The following is a 21,968-nucleotide window of genomic DNA, read 5'->3' as shown; positions in this document are numbered from 1 at the left end:
ATGCTCTTGTTCAACTGTGATATATCCCCTAAGTGGCCGGGATTGACCGAGGGGATAAGAGTCCCTTTACCCTCCGTGAAGTTTGCTCTGCGTCCTTCAGTTTGGGGAACAGAGAGATTTTTCCTCTTGCAGTTCTGGAGAAAATTTCCATGATCTCTGCTTGCACCACACCCCTGCTCCAGCACAGAGAGATCACAAGATACCGGCTGCTTTGGAGACGCTCCAGTACCACTACAAATTGCTGACAGACATTTATATGGGAGAAAGGCTAGACAGTCCCAGGTGTGAGGCACAAAGAGTTTAAAAAATATTCATTAAAAAAAAAAAAGTTGTGCAACATTTGTTTATATAAATAATATAAAGACAGAAAACAAATTAACCCAGAGTAGCTGCCGTACCAGTTTCAGCAGAGCTGCATGAGGATGACTCTGATCCTCAAGGTTTGTGGTTAATTTTCTTCACTACTAGCAAAGTCATTCCTCAAATTCTGTTTTTACAACCTCTGAACTACATGGAAAAGGTTCATTTAGAAACTTAGGCAATTTAACAATAACTCAGTCAACAGCGCCAGGCAAACATCAGAATATTGCCATGGACGTGGACACAACTGCTGTCCTTACCTATTGGCTTTAGCTATACAACTTCCTTCCATTTGCTTCACATACTCAGCCCAGTACTCAGAGCGCACACCCCCAGCCTCGGCCACAAAATTAAAATATAGACAAGCATTTCAGCACAGATCTCTGACTGCCTTTAGTTAGGGAATCCGGAACTTCATGTGGAGGAGTCAATGGTAAGAATGGGATTTGACTCAGCTAAAAAGCAGACAGACGACAAGTGTTTGTGTTTTTTCTGGCTGAGACATCCGAGGGTAGATGTTATTACTGCAATATATATTGGGATGCCACCGCACAGAGCAGGAAGGTGAAAGTTGCTCACCACAAGCCCAATAAAGCGACTTAACTCCCCTTGTTAAGTGCTATATGTTCTCAGTTCTCACAGCTGTAGGAGACACTGCTATACTGTGCAACCGTTTACTCTGGGCTCAGCACAGGCATAATCCTGCCTGAGGTCAGGGTCAGGACGGCCAGGGAACATTTAATTGGAGCCAGTAGATACTGTATGCTGATTGTAGCTACCAAACAAGGCCATTCATTTCATCTGCTTGGTGAATGAGTATCTCAGATTGACAACCAAGTCTACCATCAGCCCACCTCAGTCTTAAACAGACGCAAAAATACACGGGAACAGCTTCTCTCCTCACTGCTGGTGAAGGAATCTGAGCTTATTTGTTTATAGTTTTCTTGATCTACTAATGAATCTATCAAATTAATCTTTCATCAAGAGCAAACAGCACAGGAAGCCAAAATTTTGCTTTTAAAGAAGGGAGGCATATTTTTATGCCTGCTCTGGACAAACAATGCTATAATTGCACAGTTCAATGTCAGTTTTAGTTTTGTTTTCCTCAATCTTAAATTTTTAGATAGATTTAAATAGTTCTGGAAAAAAAATCAATGGTACTATTGCATGGGGGTGCAACTACCACAGCCTTACGGATATACATGTCTTTCTGTAAGCAACATGTTGAGTTAGAGGATAATAAAGGTGGATTTAAGTACTGTTCAACACAAACATATGATTGTAGTATTGTCCTCTCTCAAGACAATGCCTCAATCAGTCTCTCCTTTTCTTGTTCATATATTTTATTACACCTGTCCGTACACACTCTAAAGTGGGATGTTGCTCTCCAGGGAGACTTCTTAAACGAGAGGCCAGTACCCCAGAATACCAGTTCTGGAGAGAAATAGAGGTGCTATTTCATGTGTGCAGTGAGGTAGCTGCAGGGAGAACTGAACGGTCTAAGATTTCTCAGACAAGAAATCCCAGAACTTGCTTTATTGCGGAGCTTTTCAAAGACACACCTCATTGAGCTAAATGCATCAAACTCTGTGCTCCATGAGCCACGATACCAACAGGATATGGCCATAAAAGAAAAGAATTCAGACAAATACCTGAATTAGGAAAGATAATGACACGGATAAATCTAAAAGGCAGACTATAATATAGCTATTGCACTTAATAAAATTCCATAAGCCCCAGTTTCAAAAAGTAAGGGGGGGGGGGAAAATCCCATGACACATCAGTGAGAGTCTGGAAATATCCATCTGGAGAAAACATTTTTCCTTAAAAGCCTTAACTAGCTCTGAAAGTAGCGACACTTCCCAGCAAAGAGGAACGTGCAAACCGGTCTCAGCAGCAGGCTGTGCAGGTTGCTCCTGGTTGTCTATATTCCCTTCTCCACCAGCTGGATGTCCATGCATGGCCAAGCAGGACTTTCTGTGCACAATTTGTGCTAGTAACTAGGATGTCAGCATTCTTTTTAATACTATATGATATTATTATATACTTTCTCAGATGAGAAGCATCCATAAGTGTGATCAAGTCCTTCCTGTCAGAAGCCTTTCTAGACGAACGTCTAACGTGCCAGAATTTTCTGAACGCGGATGATCTGAAGATCATTAAATAAAAGGTATTGAGCAAGATTAAAATAATAAATTTAAAAATAAGGTGCAGTTGCTATCTTCATGAGGTGGGCACTTTGGTAATTTAGGTATAACCAGTCATGGGGGTTCTGTATTCTCTTCAACCACTGCATGAAACTTCCTAGGGAACTGAGCCAAACCGAATTTCTAAAAGTATGAAATATAAAATAAGGGCATAACACCACTGCCTCATTATATCTTGAATTGCTTTAAGTCTTGAGGTTTCAAATCTGACTATTTCAATTTAAGTGTATAAAGGGCTGAGTTGAAGAGTTGAGGACCACTGATTTAAGAGATGCTTGGACAATATTCTGGCACTGCATCAGGAATTACTAACTTTGATCCATCTCTGTTTTCAAGACAGAGTAAATTTGGATTATTTGCCACACAAGACAAATACCATATATTTTAGCTAATAACTGTTTAAATACATTCAGAATACAACGTTTGAACAAATAATGCTCAAATACAGCATGAACGAGCTACAGTCTTCCTTCTGGCAGCATCAGACGCATTTCCCATCCCTCCCCAATAAATAATATTTTAGAGCAGGCATTGCTGGAAAGAGACCACAGAGAGAAAAAGGCACCAGCAGTGGCTGGCTCAGCTCCTTCCTGCTGCCCAGCTAATGCAGCACAGGAGGGCAGGCACTGATCCATCTCTCCTGAAGAATGTGGGTTTTGCTTATTTATTCATGGATTCTGGATCACAGGAGGCGACAGATGTAATGGACTCCTGACTGAAGGAGGAAAATTTTAGGTCCCTTTTGAACTCTGTAGATAAAAGCACCTGAAAGCAGAGGGACTGAGAGCCTTTCGGAAGGACTTCAGAGCAGCAAGGGAGAAGACAAGTGATTCTAGGCTCCTTTACATTCCTGGCCAGGACAGACTCCTTGGGGAAGAAGCAGGATCTGAGGAAGCATTCCAGACCCCTGCACCTGAAAAAGGGAATACAGATCTCTCTTCTTATGAGCTTCCCCCTGCCCTGCAGTTGTAGTTGGCTTTCTGCAGTGTACACAGTTTTTCCAGACCAAAAGCAGTGAATTTCTGTCAAACTGGGAAGCCCTAAATTTTACTGTTGTCTAGCTGGGATTGTTCTACATCAGCTTTGGTATTTATCATTTTAGTGGATTTTCAATGTCAAGAATCAGATGGATACAGTCCATCTGTTCCCATTGATACAAATTGTTTTATACTCACTGACATTTGGAATAAAATAATGCATTAGCAAACTCACACACTGTGTATAACTTGGCATGCCTGCAGCTTGGACAGCTCAGAAAGCCCTGACATTACTGATCTGCAGAAACTGGTGTGGGACAAGCCCCAAATTACTCTAGAACTTTCTTCAGATCACCATTCCTGCAGGACGTGACCCTTCCAGCTGCCTCAGTGTTTAGCACGGATAAGGTGCACAGCTTTACTTGTGTCTAAACTGGCCCTGGTCATTGGGGTGTCTAGCTCTAAGGGTGTGTGTTCTCGTTCCTCAACCAACCTGCTGCAGGGTATGCTCAGAAGCTTGGCTAGGTTTTTAAAGGGCCTTTCTGGCAGCCCAGGCCTGACAGGATGCAGTAGAGGTGGTTTCAAAACCCGAATTCTGTATTTGCCTTCTTGTTGGAGGGGAACACACTGAAGACCTTCCAGATTTTACATTGGGGCCACTCTCACAGCACTTGGCATTGCAGTATGACACACGCAAAGCAGACGACAGACAAAGGAAGGTAAAATAGATAATAGGTTGTCAGATATCCAGATGTATCTAACAACTGCAGTTTTCACCGCAGCAACCTGGCCCACAGATCTGTCCCCAAATCTGGATGGAGTTTTTACCATTTTGCACATCTAATAGTCATCCCCCCTTTTGCAAAGCTTCATTCAGTACCGACGGAATTATATGGCAGCCTCTGGAGTGAAGGAGGATAGACCAGGTGTTACTGTCCTTGCTTGGGAGCGAGAGTTTTTCAGGTGAAAATAAACTGGGATTGCAGTGCGCATCGCAAGCATATCGCAGAGAGAACAAACACGCGCAGCAGAGCAATGCAGACTTTGTAGCTGATTTAGCACAGCTCAGAAAAGGATAAAATATCTGCCTGCTCAGCCAGGGTAGGTGCCTCAGCACCCTCATCTACCAGGCCATGAGTCTGGTATCTCACACGTGGCCTCAGCTGCCTTCTCTCTTGAGCTAGGAAAGAGTAAACAACCTCCCATATAAAGTGTTGCTAGCAATAAGCATCCCACTAGCTATGCTAAATAACGTGGATAGAGCTGGACTGGACACTATAAACTTTTTAAAATCAGTTGTTTAACTTGATAGTCCTCATGTTCTGGGTTTTTTTTTTTTTTAATCCCCCAATGTTTTTGTTCTATTTTAACATAACCCCTTTCATTTCCTTTAACATTTAAATATTGGTCAGAAAAAAATCAGCAGAAGTTTCCCTTACAACAGCTGTTAGGGCATCCAGTACTGATTTTAAAAGAAAATAGAACTGCAGCCTGCTTTTTAAGAAAAGTACAATGAACCATAGCAAGAGGATTGTTTGGGAGCATTTGGAGAGATAACTGCACTTGTGATTTAACTTATTATCTTCCCTGTATGAGACAAGCAGCTTCAGCAAGGTATCCCACTGGGAGTGTACTGAAAAGAATGCAAACAAAAAGGAAAGCTTAACCTACATTTCTGATACAAGCTGCTTATGAGCCTTAACCCTACAATTGTGACAGCTAGTGGCACATGGCACTTAACAGGAGCTGGCCCCATGAAAACTCTTTTTGTGAAGGGTGCAAATATAAAATGAAAAATAAACAGTCTTGTGCTAGCAGTGCTGGAGGTAGCCAAATACACCACTCACATGCAAAATGTGATGGCAGAAGAGGCAACTTAAGAAAAAACATAAAATTGCCACCATTATTTAGGCTTTCCTTAGCCTAGAGTAACTCATCAAAATTGAAGTTATACAGGTGTGTTTTGTCCAGTCCAGTCTTCTACGCTCTGGCTTGGAAATTCAGCTTAAAAGACGACAGTCCAGTCCAGTTTTACTCCCAAGGGGTCTCCTTGCTCCTGAGTAGCGGCTCCGGCTGGAGAGAGCAGCTGGAACAGGCCCTCAGTCCCACTGACCCCAGCCAAGGGGCTGCCATTTTACACCAACTTTAGAGGCAAGGGCCAAGTGCACTGAAGCCCAAGGAGGGCAGAAGAAACATATAACTTACAACCCTGCAGAAATGCTTTTTACCCACTCGCCTGTCCAACAAGCACCCTGCTTTCTTGTTTTGAGCACGCAGCCTCCACCACAGGCTTCAATACCTCACTGCACTGTGACACTTCCCAACCACAGTCACCTGCCTGGTATCCAGCAGACTACAAGAAACCCAAAGAGTAAGCTAGCATAAACATTACATGTTACTCAGAAACCAGAATTTCTATTCACGTGAAACCTCTGAAATAAACACGAAATTGGGTATTTATTTCAAACTGGGGGAATCCTAACAGTCCCGAAAAGTTTGGGTCTCTGCAAGCACAAGGCAGTTGTCGCATCCATCTGCCTTGGAGCTACGGAGCAGGAGAACAGGGTCTGCCTGAGCCATCAAGGAACTGAACTTGTGGCCAGGGCTCCAAGGCTCTCAGCTCCCACCAGCCAGGCAGACTGCCAAGGAGCTGGGCAGGAAGGAAACTGGGGAGGTTTCTAACAAAAAAGTAATACCCTGCTAGAAAGTTTCCGATGAGTTCTAATAATGGCCCTACTTTGAGAGTCAGGTATGACGCTGGCAGCAGGTAGGGTGACCCACTGCATATTCTATTTAGTTGTTGGCTTCGCATACAAATCTCTTTATATACCAGACATATAACATCAACTGAAGTAATCCTTAAGAAGAATGGTTGTAAATTCCTTTAAAATTCTCCGGAGAAAATGACATGCCTCGTACCAAGAATGATGATGGCAATCATTAATTGGTGCTATTCAGAAGGTAGCATTTTCTCTGGTAAGGTCTCTACTGCTTCAGGTAACCACATGTGCTTTTGGCAGCCTCTCTAGATGAGCCTTGTTGGCAATAGACAGTATATGCCTCGCTCGGAAAGACTGCATGAAAAAACAGCTCACTTTCCTGTTCCAGTTCCAAGGCTTCATAAACTTGGCGAGGCTGACAACATAATCTGGCCTGGCTGCAGGAATAACTGATGTCTTATGGGTAGCATCCTGCAAAACTGCCCAAGATGCTCATGCACACACAGTTACTCCACAGAATGAGACCTTCTCAGCACAGCTTTCCGAGTACTAGCAGTTGACCAAGCAACATACCGTTCATTATTCAGGGTCATTCTCGGCGGGTCAAGGTTGGGGTTCTCCATGGATTCCATCTGCGGACAGCGTAGGAAGTAGTAGAGGGTGTGGAGCGCGTCGGGAGACCAGGAGATGGGCTGCTGCTGCCGGGCTTGCCGGACGGGGCTCATGCCCGGGCGCAGGGTGTTCAGGCACTGCATGTGGTGCATCGCTCGCGATACCAGATCACCTGCAGGAGGAGGGCAACAGCATCCTGTGACCATCCATCCACGATATTGAACTGGAAAGCATACTTAAAAGTAAATTATCTGACAGCTCAGAGAACTGCCCTGTGTGTGCAAATATCCTTTATCCTCCACTAAGCCAACTGCTGCCCTCAAGTTGCCTTTTTGCAGGCTGTTATAAAGGAAATTTAACTTTCTTTCAAATGACAAACTATGAGTTGGAAAACACAGAACTAAACATCTCTCAATCACCATGCTACCATAATTGTAGATTTACGAGTGTTGTCTCCATTCTGTTTTAATATCCTCTTTCTCCTCTTTTCAATCGTGTACTACCAGTTTCTTGTCTGCCTCAAAAGAACTGCTGAGAGCTTTATAAAGCGGTGGTGGCCTGTACAGGGAGCATAGTGTACGCAATGCAAAACAAGTGGCACCAAAAACCTGGTGGGGCCTTAAAGGATTCCCAGTCCACGGGCTTCTGAGCTGCTCAGTGCTTGTGGGCTTTGAACTCCAGCCTCTGTGCCCGAGTACCTGTGGGCTTAGGGAAGGGAGGAGGCCCGTGTTACACGATTTCTCCGAGGAAAGGACCTCAAAGCTGCAATGACTACAAGGCAGCTGCTATGCAGGGAGTCCTTAGTCACATAGGGCTGACGTTTGTGTAAGGACTTGCTCTGGGAACACCCTGTTTGCTCTCCTTTTATTGTGGTGCATCATAAACCCTACAGGAGCTTTGCAGTAAAGGCAGCAGAGTCGACATCTTTAAGCAGTGTGACTGCCATCCTGCTGCTGTGGATGACTGTTATAGGTTGCTATACATAGCCGGGGTCTGTTTTTTCCTTGGGAGAATCCTCTGTTGCTTTATGTGCTGCAGCCCCCTGAAAGTCTCACAGGAAACCTTGCTCCATTGTGTCCCACAGCCACAATACTGGGAAAGGATGGGACTGAAATAGTCACCCCCATCTCCAAACGGGTTCCTGAGAGAGTGCCCTGAACTTACCATATGAAATATGAATTATTTCCACCTCCCTCTGAAAAGCTGTCTGTCCATGTATGGCTAACGGCAAGAGACAGGCAATCGGCAATCTCCAGCTGAATCCATGGGGTACTAGTGTTACACAGGTTAATCAGAAACCCCTACAAAGCTACTGTACATCTAAACACTGAAATGTCATTAGTGGTTCAGATAGCTGGAGTGTGAAAATTTCAGTTTGCAACATAAAGCCACACCACTTACTGTATAGTAAATTCAGCTTAAGGACCCACTTGGGAATGCAAAAACCTTCTAATGTCCCTGCCTTTCTACCTCATTAGCTCCCAAATCTTTCCCTAAAATCCCCGAATTGTATTACAAGAATCTGTGGCGTGGGTACCTATACAGAAGCTTGCATGATTATAGAAGACATGCATCTGGAATTTAAATTTCCAGCACAGAATAAATTTCCTTCTCCCTCGTACACTCACTCACTCTATTTTTTTGGCAATACGCTGTAACGTTTCAAATAAATAAATAAATCAATCAGTAGGCAACTGTATCAGGAAACCTATTCACTAGATGTAATGACCAGAAGCAGAGCCAAAGCAGGGACTGGGAAGAGAGAGAGGAAGCTGTATTCAATCACAGGCCCATACTACAAACGTTCTCTTGTGTTCCAGGATAAATAGAGGTGTGTTGGAGGATTTTGAAAACCTCAAATTAGGGCAGGTTGCAAAATAAATGGCAAAACTCACAAACTCCTTGCGGGCCCCCATGTTCATTAGCATTCAGATGGCAGAGTAATGCCAGCAGCAATGCTGCAAGGATGAAGTGGACCAGGAAAACACAAATCATTTGTGTTTACCTTAAAGGAGCTTTATAACTAGCCTAGGACTAGAGTGTTTTATTTGGTCAGCATTAAAAAAGAAACATTAACAAATTTTTTTGTTGTTGAGCTGCTGTCAGATATTTTTTCTCCAGTTGCTGTTAAGTAACCAAAGAGCTTTCTCTTGAGGATCCTGCTGCAGAACGGCTACAAGAGGAGCCTTTTAGCAGCCCAGGGGAGGTGTCCCTGCCTGTTCCATTGCAGCACAGAAAATCTCCACAGGTACCTAGGCAGAAGCATCCGTCTTCCTCTACCAGAGGGAGGCTGGAGAAACCTCACCTTATAGATCTCTGAGATGAATCAAAGCAACGAAACAACTTGATTTTCAGAAGCAATACCACAAGACAATCAAATCTTGCACAACGCTGGCCAAATACTACTCATGGTGTGAGCACGGGCAACACTCCCACTGCCCTCAGGAGCAGCGGGACCAGCTCCCGTGCTCATCGGGAAGAGCCCCAGGCCCAGCAACAGCCCCACTCACTCAGCTCGGAGATGCTGCCGACGCACGTGGCCAGGAGGGACTGCTCGAGGGTGCGGAGCTCCAGCTGCGCGTAGGCGTCCGCGCGCCCGTCGCCGCAGTCGTTGTAGGGGCTGAAGGAGGCGGGCAGCGAGAGCACACCTGCGGAGGAGAGCACAGAGCACCGCTGTCACCAGGCCAGGAGCGCCAAGCACGGCTCCCTAAGAGCAAGGCTCCCGATGGAGAGGCCATCCCAGCGCCGGCTCCTGCATCGGGCACCAGGCTCGCGCTCTCCAGAAGGGCTCAGGCAAAATCCAACAGTGCTGCGAGTGCCATTGGAATGAGTGAAGCCGGGCAACCGGCTCCTAGGGAGCAACGCTGGTTGTTTCAACAGCCTGTAAAAACTAGAAACAAATTACACTCGAGATAAAACTACATGAAAAGCTTCAGTGAAGTCTCTGATGCTGTTTACATAAAAACTTGGCTGTGCGCACGCAGGTTGCCGTTGAGCAGCTGTATGCAGATTGCTAGATATAAGGGCCTGATTTCTAGGGGTGAAGGATAACCTCAAGTCCATCAAAGGTAAACAGGAGCTGCAGTCTTTGGAGCTCTAAAAATAAGACCATGGGTTACGCCAATTCTTTGAACCTGCGTGCAGTTTCAAATGTGTAGACTGTGGTTTCTGCATGTGTGAACCTCTGGCTGTGCCAAACTACACCCACAAGTTTTGAGGTTGACTACATTTTCACCTCCATAAATGACACTCCCCCTACTCAGAGTTACATTAGAAAGACAATTATGTTGCACACACATATTCACCGCATCCTCTCCTTCCATTCTTCAGAACATGTCAAATCATTCTTTTTTTTTTTTTCCTCCTTCCTCCCCCAAGCATGAGCACTAATGCATAGTCACTGAATCGTGCCAGAGATGTGCAAGCAGGTAGTGAGGGTTGTGACCGGGATCCCTGCTTGCCTGGTGCATCTCCTTACAGCCCTTACAACCACCCTGCATCACTGGCAGGTTAGAGGCCATTTGTGTGAGCTGGGTAGGGGCAAAGACTGAGGGCACCTCAGGAAAATGATGCATGGTTATCAGGAAAGCTGTCATCAAAAGGGACAGTCACCCCTTGACCGTGCTTTACATGACTTATATTTTTCAGACAGGGAGCAAGGATATGCAACCAAGGCTGGGGCTACTATATTTTTTGATTATAAATCTATTGCTTGATCCCAGCAATACAGCTCAAGCTTGATTTTTTTTTTTCTGATTCCCACCAGGACTCCTGGAATCCACATCTTCCTGCTCTCCAACCCCACCCTCAGCCTCTCCTTCTATTTTTAACCTCCATCAGCACGCAGGCAGCCAGTTCAGTTCAGGCCTGCGCTACCTTCCCATCCCGGCTCAAGCTGGATGGGGGAAATGATCCATTCGTGCTGCACAGACCTCCTGTCACTGAGGTGCTGTGAACTCTTGTCAAACCAAAGCACCAGCTGAACGGCAGCACTCTGGGAAAGACCTTTGTTCCTTTGTCTCGACGTTTTCTTTTGAAATTTTAGACTGAATCGATCTCCCTTACCCTTTTCACATCCTCTGCACATCCTGCTTGGTGGCAAAGCCAAGGATTACATCAAAAACTTCCTGCACATTTTGAGGAGAAGAGAATGATTTATCGTGTTGTGCTTCTTCACTGTACGTTACTGTTAGCTAATGGAGAAGACTCTGCCAACCCCCTCTGTAAGCTGAATAATTAGGAAACTGAGGCTTGAAGAACTACCAGGAGGAATACATGCAAACTAGAAGAGTTGCTATATACACTACAGCCTCCAATGCAGAGCCCAGGCCGCTTCCTCTGCCATGCTATTGCCACAGAAGGATGTTTTAACACATATGGATTGAATTTATTACAGAGGGAGAATGAAAATAGACTAATTGTCAAAAGTTTCAAATGGAGGCACATAGCTCTACAGAAATAAGTGAAATAAGAAACTGGCAGTTACATTAATAAACCAGGTGGGAGGGGGAAAAAATGGAGCGCACGTTTCCTTTGCCAGTCAGCTTCAGTTGGTTCTGTTTTGTAACAGGGAACTAAAAATAAGTCGAGATCTGTAGAATTATGTAAACTGGCTTACAACTGAAACAACACTTTCTCAGCTTCTCAGCAGTCTGCCAGGTGTTGTTGGTAAGAGGAAGCAGTTGATTCGATCACTTTTGGAAAAAAATGGCCCATACAGGACAGAACTGGATAAGATTTATGTTTGCATCTGTCCTGATAGAGCTGAGGGATATCCCCTATGAATGAGGGAGAAATAAGGAAGTTCCTGAGGCCCCGGCCCTGTGCCAGAGCTCAGTGATGTCACTGGGGATTTTCCCATGGATTGCAGGAGCCGGGCTCTCCACACAGAACGCGTCCCACAGAGTCACCGCAGGTTTCCCTAGGTGGCAATGAGAAATCACACGCCTCCTCACAGCAACCAGACTGCGAGGAAGCAGGCACCCAGTGGTGGGGTCTGCTCTCCTCCCACCCACGCCGGGACATTTCAAGGTAACAGATGTTACAAAGGTATAAACTGTTGGGGAAACTTCTATTTCTCTTTGACATTCACATTTGTGTATTTTCACATTTGTGGCAACGCTGGTTTTAATTAAGGCTAACTGAACAAGCAAAGCTATAATTGAAATAAATCAATTCACGTCCAAACACTTTCTTTCTGTTTGAAAGCATGTTAAAACTGTTCATTTATTTCCTGAAGTTCAAGAATGTGCTTTCCCCCACAGAACAACAAAGGGCAGCAACACCTAATCACAGTGCAGCAGCAGGCCCCTCAGGCATGTATAGCACTGTCCTTAAAATACTTTGAGGGAGGTTATGTTGCATGCCACACATCCCTGCCTGTATCTGTCACCTGGGTCACTTTTAGTATTATTATGTAAGATTTTAGGTAGGGGATTCAAGTGAAGATGAAATTAGTAAGGTCCATCCGTTTTCATGTGGCTTAGCTCAAGTGCCCTCTCTGGGCCATGGCGAGGTGACACCACGGAGCAGCCCAATTGAAAGCACATTTGCAGCACTGTGATCAAGCCCTGGCTGGCTAACAGTTTGTTTCCACAGCCTTTGAAATAGCAGCTGGAAAAAAAAAGCCATATTTATGCTATTCAGTTAATATACAAAACCTGTTCACGGGCATTTGCTGCCAATACTCTTAAAAAGCAGTCATGACTGGGTAAAGTTCCAGTTAAACAGTTACTTAAGCTGAAATTATCCTGCTGGTCTAAAAAATTTGAAATTGTTGTCTGTAATGTGATGCTTTTAAATAGCAACTGAAAATATTTCCACAGTTTGAGCCGGGTCCAGGGCAAAAGTCTGTTCGCACCCCTGGACATCTTTCTGCCTCAAGCAGCACAGCGGTTACGCCAAGAGCTTTGGCTGGAAGGTGACGGCTCTTCTGAAACCCAGACAGAAGAGAACACCAAAATTTCTACACAAATTTTAGGATTTAAATGTTTCAAAATCTAGTTCATGTTCCCTTCACGCTCTGGCATGTTACTTTCAGGCTAAAGGACCAGTCCTCCTCTTTCCCTCCCTTGCTGCAACGATTTTCTCTCTACTTTCTCCCCGCCAGCCCCAGCTGCTTTAATCTAAATCCTGCACATTGGGAGACAACTTCCCAGTGATTAACGTGTCAGCTGCTTGAGGACTTTCAAACTCTTACATGGTGCCTGGAGGTTAAGATGGGGCCACCACACATGGCAGGGAGCCAAGAAGACTTGTCTGAAAAGCACTTGAAATCTGCTGCCTGTGATTCCTCGCAGAAACGGCCCAGAGCACTAACCTCATCCTCTTAAAAATGAGCAGCTTAGTATCTCAGCCCAGCTGGATTTCTGACAGGTTAAGCAAAGAACCACAAAAAAATAGGAACAAGGTGCACATAGCTAACTATTGAGACAGAAAAAGTGACTTAGAGGGGTTTTTTAGATAAACATAGTTAAGTCCGTGAGTTAGGTACAAATACCATGTGTATCGACTCTTCCCTCGGGCCAGAATAAAAGAGTTCTCTCCGCCAGGATTCCCTCTTGTTTACAGTTACACCTAAAACACCGGGGATTGATTACTGACCACTACAATACCAAAGCAGAACAATAGGACACGAGTATCTATTTGGAGAAAACAAGCCAGAAAATAAAGTCCTCAAGAAGTCCAGGGTTACCTTTGGACATGACAAATTGTTTCTAAAAGCCCTTGATAGAGTAAAAAGCCACATATGTGAAATCAGAACTGCTATGGGGAAATATAGTAGGAAACAAAAAAAAGTCATGGCCTCCAGCATCAACCAACTTTGTTTAATTTGTGATAATTTCCATAAGAAACATTTTCAGAGGTGAGACAGACAACTGCAGATCCCAAAGCACTGAGCCGCGATTCCGAAGGCCCGATGCTTTGAAGACGGATGGTGATGACCTGACTCCACTGAAGAGAATGGCCAAATCCCACCGATTTCAATGGGCCCAATATTCTACCCCGTGAAAACCCAATGCAATTGTGGATGCAGTTCCCACATTGGAAATTGGCAGTGAGATCAAGGCGCTGCCACCTTGCGCACAGCCCCACAGTTCTTCGTGGCAGGGAGCATTCAAGGCTCTCCTTGTTCTCCATGTCCCTTTCCACCAGGCCACACAATGTCGCGGGGTGCCTCTTGCCAATCCTCTCAGTACAGACACAGAGTACAGGCCACCACCTCGAATCGGTGCCAGTTCCTGAGGCTGATCTGCTGCTACACTGCTAGGAAAATGCTTCTCCCCCAACTTTTTGAAAAATAGCAAGCCCGTTCTGACAGAATGCAAGAGGAAAAAAACCCAGGTAACCAATGTTCCTCATATAATGTACTCAAGTCTAAACATGTTAGGCTCTATAATCAAGTATAGTCATGCTACACATTGTCTCTCAATCATAAATCTGTCTCACAAAGTATATAAGTGCTAAGAAAAAGTGCACAGAAAAATAGCATGCTTCTGGTATAAAGCAAAGCAGCCGTACATCTCTCTTAGTTAGTCTCTATCAGGAGTGAGAAAAAAAAAAATCACAGTTGCCTATATCTGCATTCACATTTAACAGCCTTCTCTCAGCCATTGCAAATCCTTAAATGCCTCCTTACCCCTAGGGAACTAATGCCTTGAATTAGTACCACATCTTCCAAAGCTCAACACACTTTGCTTCACTTTTGCTATGAAAATGGTGAAATTGGACTGGATATTGGGGGTAGGCAGGGAGCATTTAAAATAACTATTACATTGCAATTCAGTTGGGACATACGAGCTTCTAAATGACTATAAAGGTAGCAGGACTTTCGTTTAGTACGAAATCAGTAGTTACTGAGTCACTAATCCTGCTTCCATATCCATGTGGTCTTCTGGACAACCACTAATCTGGCCTGGTCCCAAATGCTTAATTCAACATGACCTCAAAGGAACATGTCTGGTATTTTAAAGACTTCCAGAAAACATATCTCATTCTGTCTTCAACAGTAGCAGTAGATTTTGCAAGGTAAGAGGCACCAGTGCTTTTATGAGATGGTCAGTGTCCTCGCTTCCCATTTCAAGAATGGGGAAACAGAGCCAAAAGGAGGAGAAGCAACTTGGTAAGTTGTGCAGCATCAGTACCAGCCTCTCCGGACATTCCAGATCTCCCAGTCCAGAATCCCTATGGCCTCAGACATCACCTGTATGAAGGTGCCCAGCACTGAACCATTTCTCACACTAACCTGGATCCAGACTCATCCTATGCTTTAATGTGAGCCCTCCATGTTTCTTATTTTCAGGATCCAGTAATATTCATTAAAAAATATTGTGCTATAAATATCTACATCAAAAAAAGCCACAGAGAGAATGTTTCATGAAGCACAGCATAAACATGCCGTGAACATAGTGAGAGAAACACAAAGCCAGAATCATGTGCCAAAGAACTATGGTCCAACAGGCAAAAGACCTGCCTTTAACCAGTTGTGTAAACCCCAACCAGCTTACTCAATCTCAGCGCTCCAGCTCACTTATCTGTAAAATGGGGATATTGCTTCATTGCCATTAAGGGCAGGCTGACAGAAGCACCATTCTTGCCTCATTTCTCATTCTCATCCAACTTCTTCATGCTACTCAACACTTCAGCTGTGTCCTCATTTCCTGTATGTGTCAATAGTAAATTTTTTGTCCCTTAGCAACAGTACATCCTTTATTTGCATAGCCCTTTAAGCTCTCCACTGTCCCAAAGCTCTCCGAAACACAGCTATTCCGGAGATGAAAGGAAACACTATTACGATAATGTATAAATCCACCTCAGTGGAGCTTACCATAAAAAGAAGGGATACTTTACCTTACTTAGAGGATTAAGAAAGGGAAATAATAGAGATCTTTGTGAGGATACCGTAGTAGGACAGTTGTTCTGACAACCACAGCAAAAAATACTCTAAGAAAGCATAAACTATGAAAATAAATAGAAACTCAAAAAAACCAAACACACTCCAAACCCCAACACCACAACAAGAAACATGCTAGATAGAAGACTGAATTTCCCAAAACACCGATTCCTTCGATCGTTACTGGGGATATCAGAAAGCTTAGGCAGACTTGATATCCCTTTCTCTATTTGTTCAGATATTTTTAGAGGTCTCCTACTTGGATACTTTTACAGTAAAAGCAGCTTCCCTTGAATAACCAGTGGAACCACAGCATAAGTGCAGGCACCAGCTAAAGCCCCTCTACAGAAGCCTCCTCTTCTTAACCATTCCTTATTGTTCCACTGTCCTTCCTGAAATATGGTCTTTGAATCATGCCCAGTCCTCCAGATGTGCTCTGACTACATTCTTTGTACCCACCATAATGACCTCTCTTTCCTTGTGCTCAATTCTCCCATTTATACATCCCATGATCCGCGCGCTTGCCAAGCACAAAGAGGATAATAAATTTGTATCTTCTGCCCCTCTTGGTTCCCTTTCTTAGGGGAGGTCTGCATGGGGAATCTGTGACAATTACTCCAGAATAATCCCATGGCTCTCCATATATTCCTGGTGTCAAGCGAGCATTCAGGATAGGAAGGGTGTTTATTCCGAGTTGGAGCATGGGGTGGACATAGCTGGAGATGAGGTGTGCAGGTGGCACCGGGACAGGCAGGGTGTCCATGTGCTTCTCAGGCTGCTCCAGAGCAATTGTTCAGAAGAGCTTCCCCCTGCCCAGCAATGACTTGAAAAGGCCTAATAACATCTTTCCCCATTAAGACCTTCCTGGCTTTTGCAAACGTGCCATTAAAGTAAAATTTTAGAAATTATGATTATTTAAATATATCAAGACTGCAAATGAGTTGATTAATGACTTAAAACATCAGCATATCCAAATAGTTGCTTATTCTATGGTCATTTTGCAAAGGCACGCACAAACAAGAACTCAGCAGTAACCAAACTATTGCTCCAAAAGGACACACACACACACACACACATACACACACATATATATATATATATATATATATTTTTAACCCAGGTCAAGGATTGTCTCCATCAGCCCTCAACAACACAAGCCCTGTTGTGCACAGTGGAGAAGCTTTGGGTTTAGGCTGGGTAAAATACTTATCTGCCACTAAACAGAGGATAAAACACTACATAAGTCCTGAGCTGACTTGTTGCATCCGGCCTGACCTCAAGGCGAGCAGGGCCTGGAGCCTCGTGGGGATGCCGTGGGGACTGGATGAGGCAATGCGTGGCGAGGGCGTATCCCGGGGAGCCGACAGGACGAAGACACCACGGGTTTCACACGCTGAGCTCATCTCTGATGTTTGCACCACAGCTCCAGCAAACTGGTCGCGCTGGTCCTAACCTGCATGCATGGCACATGAATCACTGGCTCTGTCATTGCTGCCCAAGAACTGCCTGGAGCCCAGGTGACTCTGGCTGGATGAAGCTTTGGGGACGAGCATAAACCTTCACCACCCTGAAAATAAGGGCTGTGCTTGAAAACAAAATCCATATGTAGCTACACACATTATATACTGTCCAGCAATAATTGAAAAGAACTGAAGACCAGCAACAATTCTACCACAGAACAGAAGCTATTCTTCTTTTAACATCATTTCCTCAACTAAACCTTCCTGGAAGTGTTTGGCAGACTAGCTTTTGTCACATTACTGCAAATAATATTTTTACTACTAACAATATTTTGTAAATCTGTTTCCTTGCATCAAAGCATCCTAGAGACCCTGCAGACAATAACCAATTGTTTTGAAAAGCTCGGAACTGAAAATGAGGAAATCCACTTATTGACCAAGTGCTGAATTTGGCCTTCTGTCTTTGCACCACCTTGACCCCTTCCTCATCGTCTGTGTTACTAAAGGACTGCTTTGTACCATCCACATTCATACTTCATGCCATTGACACTCATGCCTGGCTTTCTTTAATGATGCCTTGTTTCCAGCACCTACTTCGTTCTCCATATCCATATCCACCTGCTTCCTCCTTGCCCTGCATTGAAACCTCATCCTCCTACAGGATGTTCTCTCCCTGTAAGACAGCCTTGTAAGGCCTAACACCAATTAGAAACAACGGCAATTTTCAGATGTATGCTTTAGTACTAGCAACAACACAAAAGATTTGCACTATTTTTAAAGCTATATATACATATATAATCAACTCTGTCTTGGCTTTAATGCTATTTAGGTCCCAAATGCATCTGAAAGCCCAAGCGTTTTTCTTGTAACCATTTATATTTTGTACAGAAAGCCTAACTTGTGCGCTTGCATTAGGGCTCTAAATATAACCGCCCTAGGCAAGTATTCGCTTTTCAAACAGTACCTCTTTGAGTTTTGTTTTCAAAAGGATGTTGTTGCCACTGTATTATTTATAGACATTTACTTTGGGATCCAAATACTCAGTTAGGAAACCTCTCAGATTAATGGATCCCCAGCATTGTTTTAATACCCTAAATAGCTCTAAAGAAAAAAAAACAGATCGCCTATATTTTTATTATAGAACAGCCTCTTTTTCTGCCTAAGTATAAATAGCAGCACTGTTTATAGTGCTCAGGCAGGATGGGCATAGCTCTTTGAAGAATCTGGAAACACTGTCATGTGTCTCAGATTTCTAACACGACATCTGCATTAGAGGATGAAAATTAGAATCTTCAAAAAGAAGATTCTGCCTTTTTTTGTTGTTGTTTGGCTTGTTTGTTTGTTTTTCCAAACAGGGAAAATAGGTTTTAATATTTGTTAAACATGTGCATCATAGCTATGCTTCCCTATGGTAGAAGGCAGGTATGTTTTAGGGCAAGAGGACATTCCTCCACAGCACAGTGCACGTAGGGGGACACTGACAGTGGCCCCAAAAGGAGGAACATTCCTCATTCTCCTGAAAGTGTGCACGGATGTGTCACAACACCTTTGGCAAGGCGACAGCCAGCCTTCCAAATACAGACAAATAACCAAAAATAAAGTCGCGATGCATCAGTAATTTCTACAAGGAGGGCCAAAAGTGTTTCTTTAAGTGTTATAACCTACCTCCTCACCTCTAACCATAAAAAAAATCAAGTGACCTTTCTTAGGCTTTTGCCACAAGAGCAGCTGAATCCCATCTCTATCACTGCTGGAAAATTCGGAGGGTCTTGTGTTGTACAAAAGCTCTAATCTCTCTCATAAGGGTTTTGAGGATTAAGATTACATGGAATCTTCCTACAGCTCTTCGTAGTAGGAAATGGAGAGCTGTCTTTCAGAGCCAAGTTTTTTGTTTAGGAAAAATATCATTGCTGGAAACACTTCTCTGAAATAAGTTATCATAGCATAAAATTTTGCCTACAAAAGACCTGTAGTCATTAGGCTGAGAGATGAAACCGAGTTTTTCTTTGTTGGCTCTCTGCTGATGCCAGAGCTTGCTGCTCTCTTGCTGTGATGCTGCTGCGTGACACCTCTGCTGGGTAGCACAGGGGCACAGCATGGCAGCGCTTGAAAAGCAAAGGTCTAAGCAACCACCTCTGGATCCAGCTGTTTGTATGCAACCACCCTATCCTAGCTTTAACTTCAAGAAAAAAAATATTATTTTTTAAAAAATTTGCCATGGAGCAGAACAAACCCTAGGAGCCACAATAGGTGCAGAGGTGGAAACACTCCCCTAACTTAGAATCCCTTTAGAATCCCTAAAAAAATTATTTTTCCACCAAGCACATGAAGAAATAGGTCAAATGAAGATTGCTTCATTAAATCAGGACATGCTGGTAAAGGATAGAACTAGACCCCACTGCAGATCAGCTGAAGGAATTTCAAAATACAGACATGGAACAAGACCAAGATGGAAGAAAGACACAGCACTTCAATGTGAAACTCGGACCCTCTACAGTATAGACGCTTTGGGAGTCGGAATTTTAGGCCCAACTTTTCTTCAAATCCAGCCACAAAAGTATTGGGGAAAGGAGCATAAAGAAGACTTAGGGAGCTTGGGAGTAGATATAAGAGAGAAGGATGGAGGGAAAGGACCAGAAAAGTCAGCAACATCTGACGAAATGAAATGGGAGACTGGAAAATAGTCCAACAAGGAACCCTCCTAAAATATTTTTTTAAATACATTATTTTTTTAAAAAAAAGCGTCTTCTGAAACTCCTAACACTCTCTATTCTTTAACCCTGATGTTATCCTTCTCTCCCACACTCATCCCTGAAAAGGAGCAATAAGCAAGGAGGTGGGAGACAGAGTTTGGACACGGCTCCTCTAAACGCCGAGGAAATCTGATGCACATTGTGGCTAACTCAGCAGTTGCTCAGTTCCATGTGTGCTCCTGGCAACTCGTTTCAAGGCCACTGTAGTGCAACATGAAGGTAAAGGAACACAGGAACACACTTCTAATAGCGTGCTTTGAAATCTGAAGAACTTTGTTTGGTTTTTCTGTGTTAAAGTTCCTCAGGGCAGAACAAGCAAGCAAACACAGACAGAAAGGCACTACGCTCTCCTTCCTACCTATTTTCTTCTACATCCTGTTCACCTTCCTGCACTCTTCGTCCTAATAAATCACTGATCTGCTTTTCAGGCCCCGCAGGCCTGACCACTGCCTCTTCATCTCGGCGGGAGCCAAATGATGATTGAGATACCAATGTATTAGGCTGGCCTGATTCAAAGAGGGATAAGGAACAAAGCGTTTGTGCAGAGCAGAGATAAATGAATTCAGATCAAGTGCCAAGCTATTTTCTGTGATGGATTAGCACCTTTCTTTGACCTAATAATGTCAAGCGGTCTCCATGCTGACAGCAACTAATGTGGAAATATCTGTGCTCCGTGAAGCCAGTAGAAATTCTTCTCTCCAGCTGCACAATAATTTTATTTGTATTTCGCGGTGTCCCTCACTCAGGTGTAAGCAATCTCCTTCATTTCACCTTGAGAGATGTCATTACCATGTCCATCAAACTATCTCTAGAGCACAGGAGAGAAGATCCTTCCATCCTGCTGACTTCAGTGGGAGTCAGGCCTGTTCGGGCAACATGCATTTTCCAGAGCTATATTAAATAGCGTTTAAAATTGTCTGGTATCACTGACAGGTGGCACAAGTTGCACCTTTGGAGGGCTGGAGACATGTCAAAGTACCACGGCTACCATTGCCCCTGCTACTCTCATCTCCAACAAGAGAGGTATTTTTTACCCGTCCAAAATAAATAAATCAAGGAGAGAGAGAGCGAGCAGGAAGGAGTGTAGCAATGTTTCTCCGGTGTTTGTGGCTGCAACCTGAGCCTCTGCCCTTTGTCTTAGGCAAGGCACCTGGATCCCTGAGTCACTAGAACCAAGGTTTTCACTGCTGGGCTCTTCTCACACAGCTGGCCTGGTTTCTGCACAGAATCTGGAACGACTGCTCTCCATCATCTTACCCCACAAGGCACTGTCCCTGGCACAGCCCACTGCCTTTGGCTGCAGACAGACTCCCCTTTCACCCTTTCCCAAGGACTGATCCGAAGAGAGATCAGCGTAGGAACAGGCTGCAGGCCCCACTGCTCCCATACATCTCTGCATTAGTCTCTGCATCCAGACTGGCACACGTGTGCCAGTGCTGGCTTAGCAGAGCCAGCGGGAACACAGCTGGGGGAAGAAGCTGAGACTGCAGCAACTTCTTTATTTTGGTTTACACTGCCATGAAACTATACCATAATACTACAGGAATAACAGATTTTCTGATATGCACTATACCGTAATACTACAGGAATAACAGATTTTCTGATATGCACTATACCGTAATACTAGAGGAATAACAGATTTTCTGATATGCATGCACTGGTGATTCAAATATAGAATATTATAAAGCTAAGGATAATCATTTTAACTTAATTCTTTCCTTTCAGATAAAAAAGTCAAAGATTTACTTGTAGAAATTAGTAGAAAAAATATCCGTACTTTTGGCATTATGAGACAGATTGAAATTGCCAAGTGCAAGTTGTTTATAAGAAAAGAAGCAGAGAGGCGAAAAAGGTTCCAGAAAATTTGTTATGATCCACCTGATTATAGCCAAAATATTACATCAGCCTAGATAGCCTGAGAACTGGGACTAGATCACTCTCCAATTAACAAATGGCTTGGTACACCGGGCAGGGTGAAAGGGTTTT

General features: G+C 43.9%; 1 protein-coding gene across 1 annotated transcript in view; it reads right to left on the bottom strand.

Annotated features, from left to right (window-relative positions):
- Positions 1 to 21,968, bottom strand: part of ABTB2 (ankyrin repeat and BTB domain containing 2) — a 104,580-nt gene that overhangs the window by 20,672 nt on the left and 61,940 nt on the right. Inside the window, exons 2-3 of the mRNA XM_026034802.1 lie at positions 9,387 to 9,524; positions 6,838 to 7,048 (exon numbers count right to left, since the gene is read on the bottom strand). Coding sequence (XP_025890587.1) covers positions 6,838 to 7,048; positions 9,387 to 9,524 — 349 coding nt within the window. The remainder of the gene's footprint in view (positions 1 to 6,837; positions 7,049 to 9,386; positions 9,525 to 21,968) is intronic.

Source organism: Nothoprocta perdicaria, unplaced genomic scaffold (assembly GCF_003342845.1).
Source record: "Nothoprocta perdicaria isolate Ctin4 unplaced genomic scaffold, notPer1 scaffold_15, whole genome shotgun sequence".
In the NCBI taxonomy this organism is placed as follows: Eukaryota; Metazoa; Chordata; class Aves; order Tinamiformes; family Tinamidae; genus Nothoprocta; species Nothoprocta perdicaria.
This window is presented reverse-complemented; position numbering and strand designations above follow the sequence as displayed.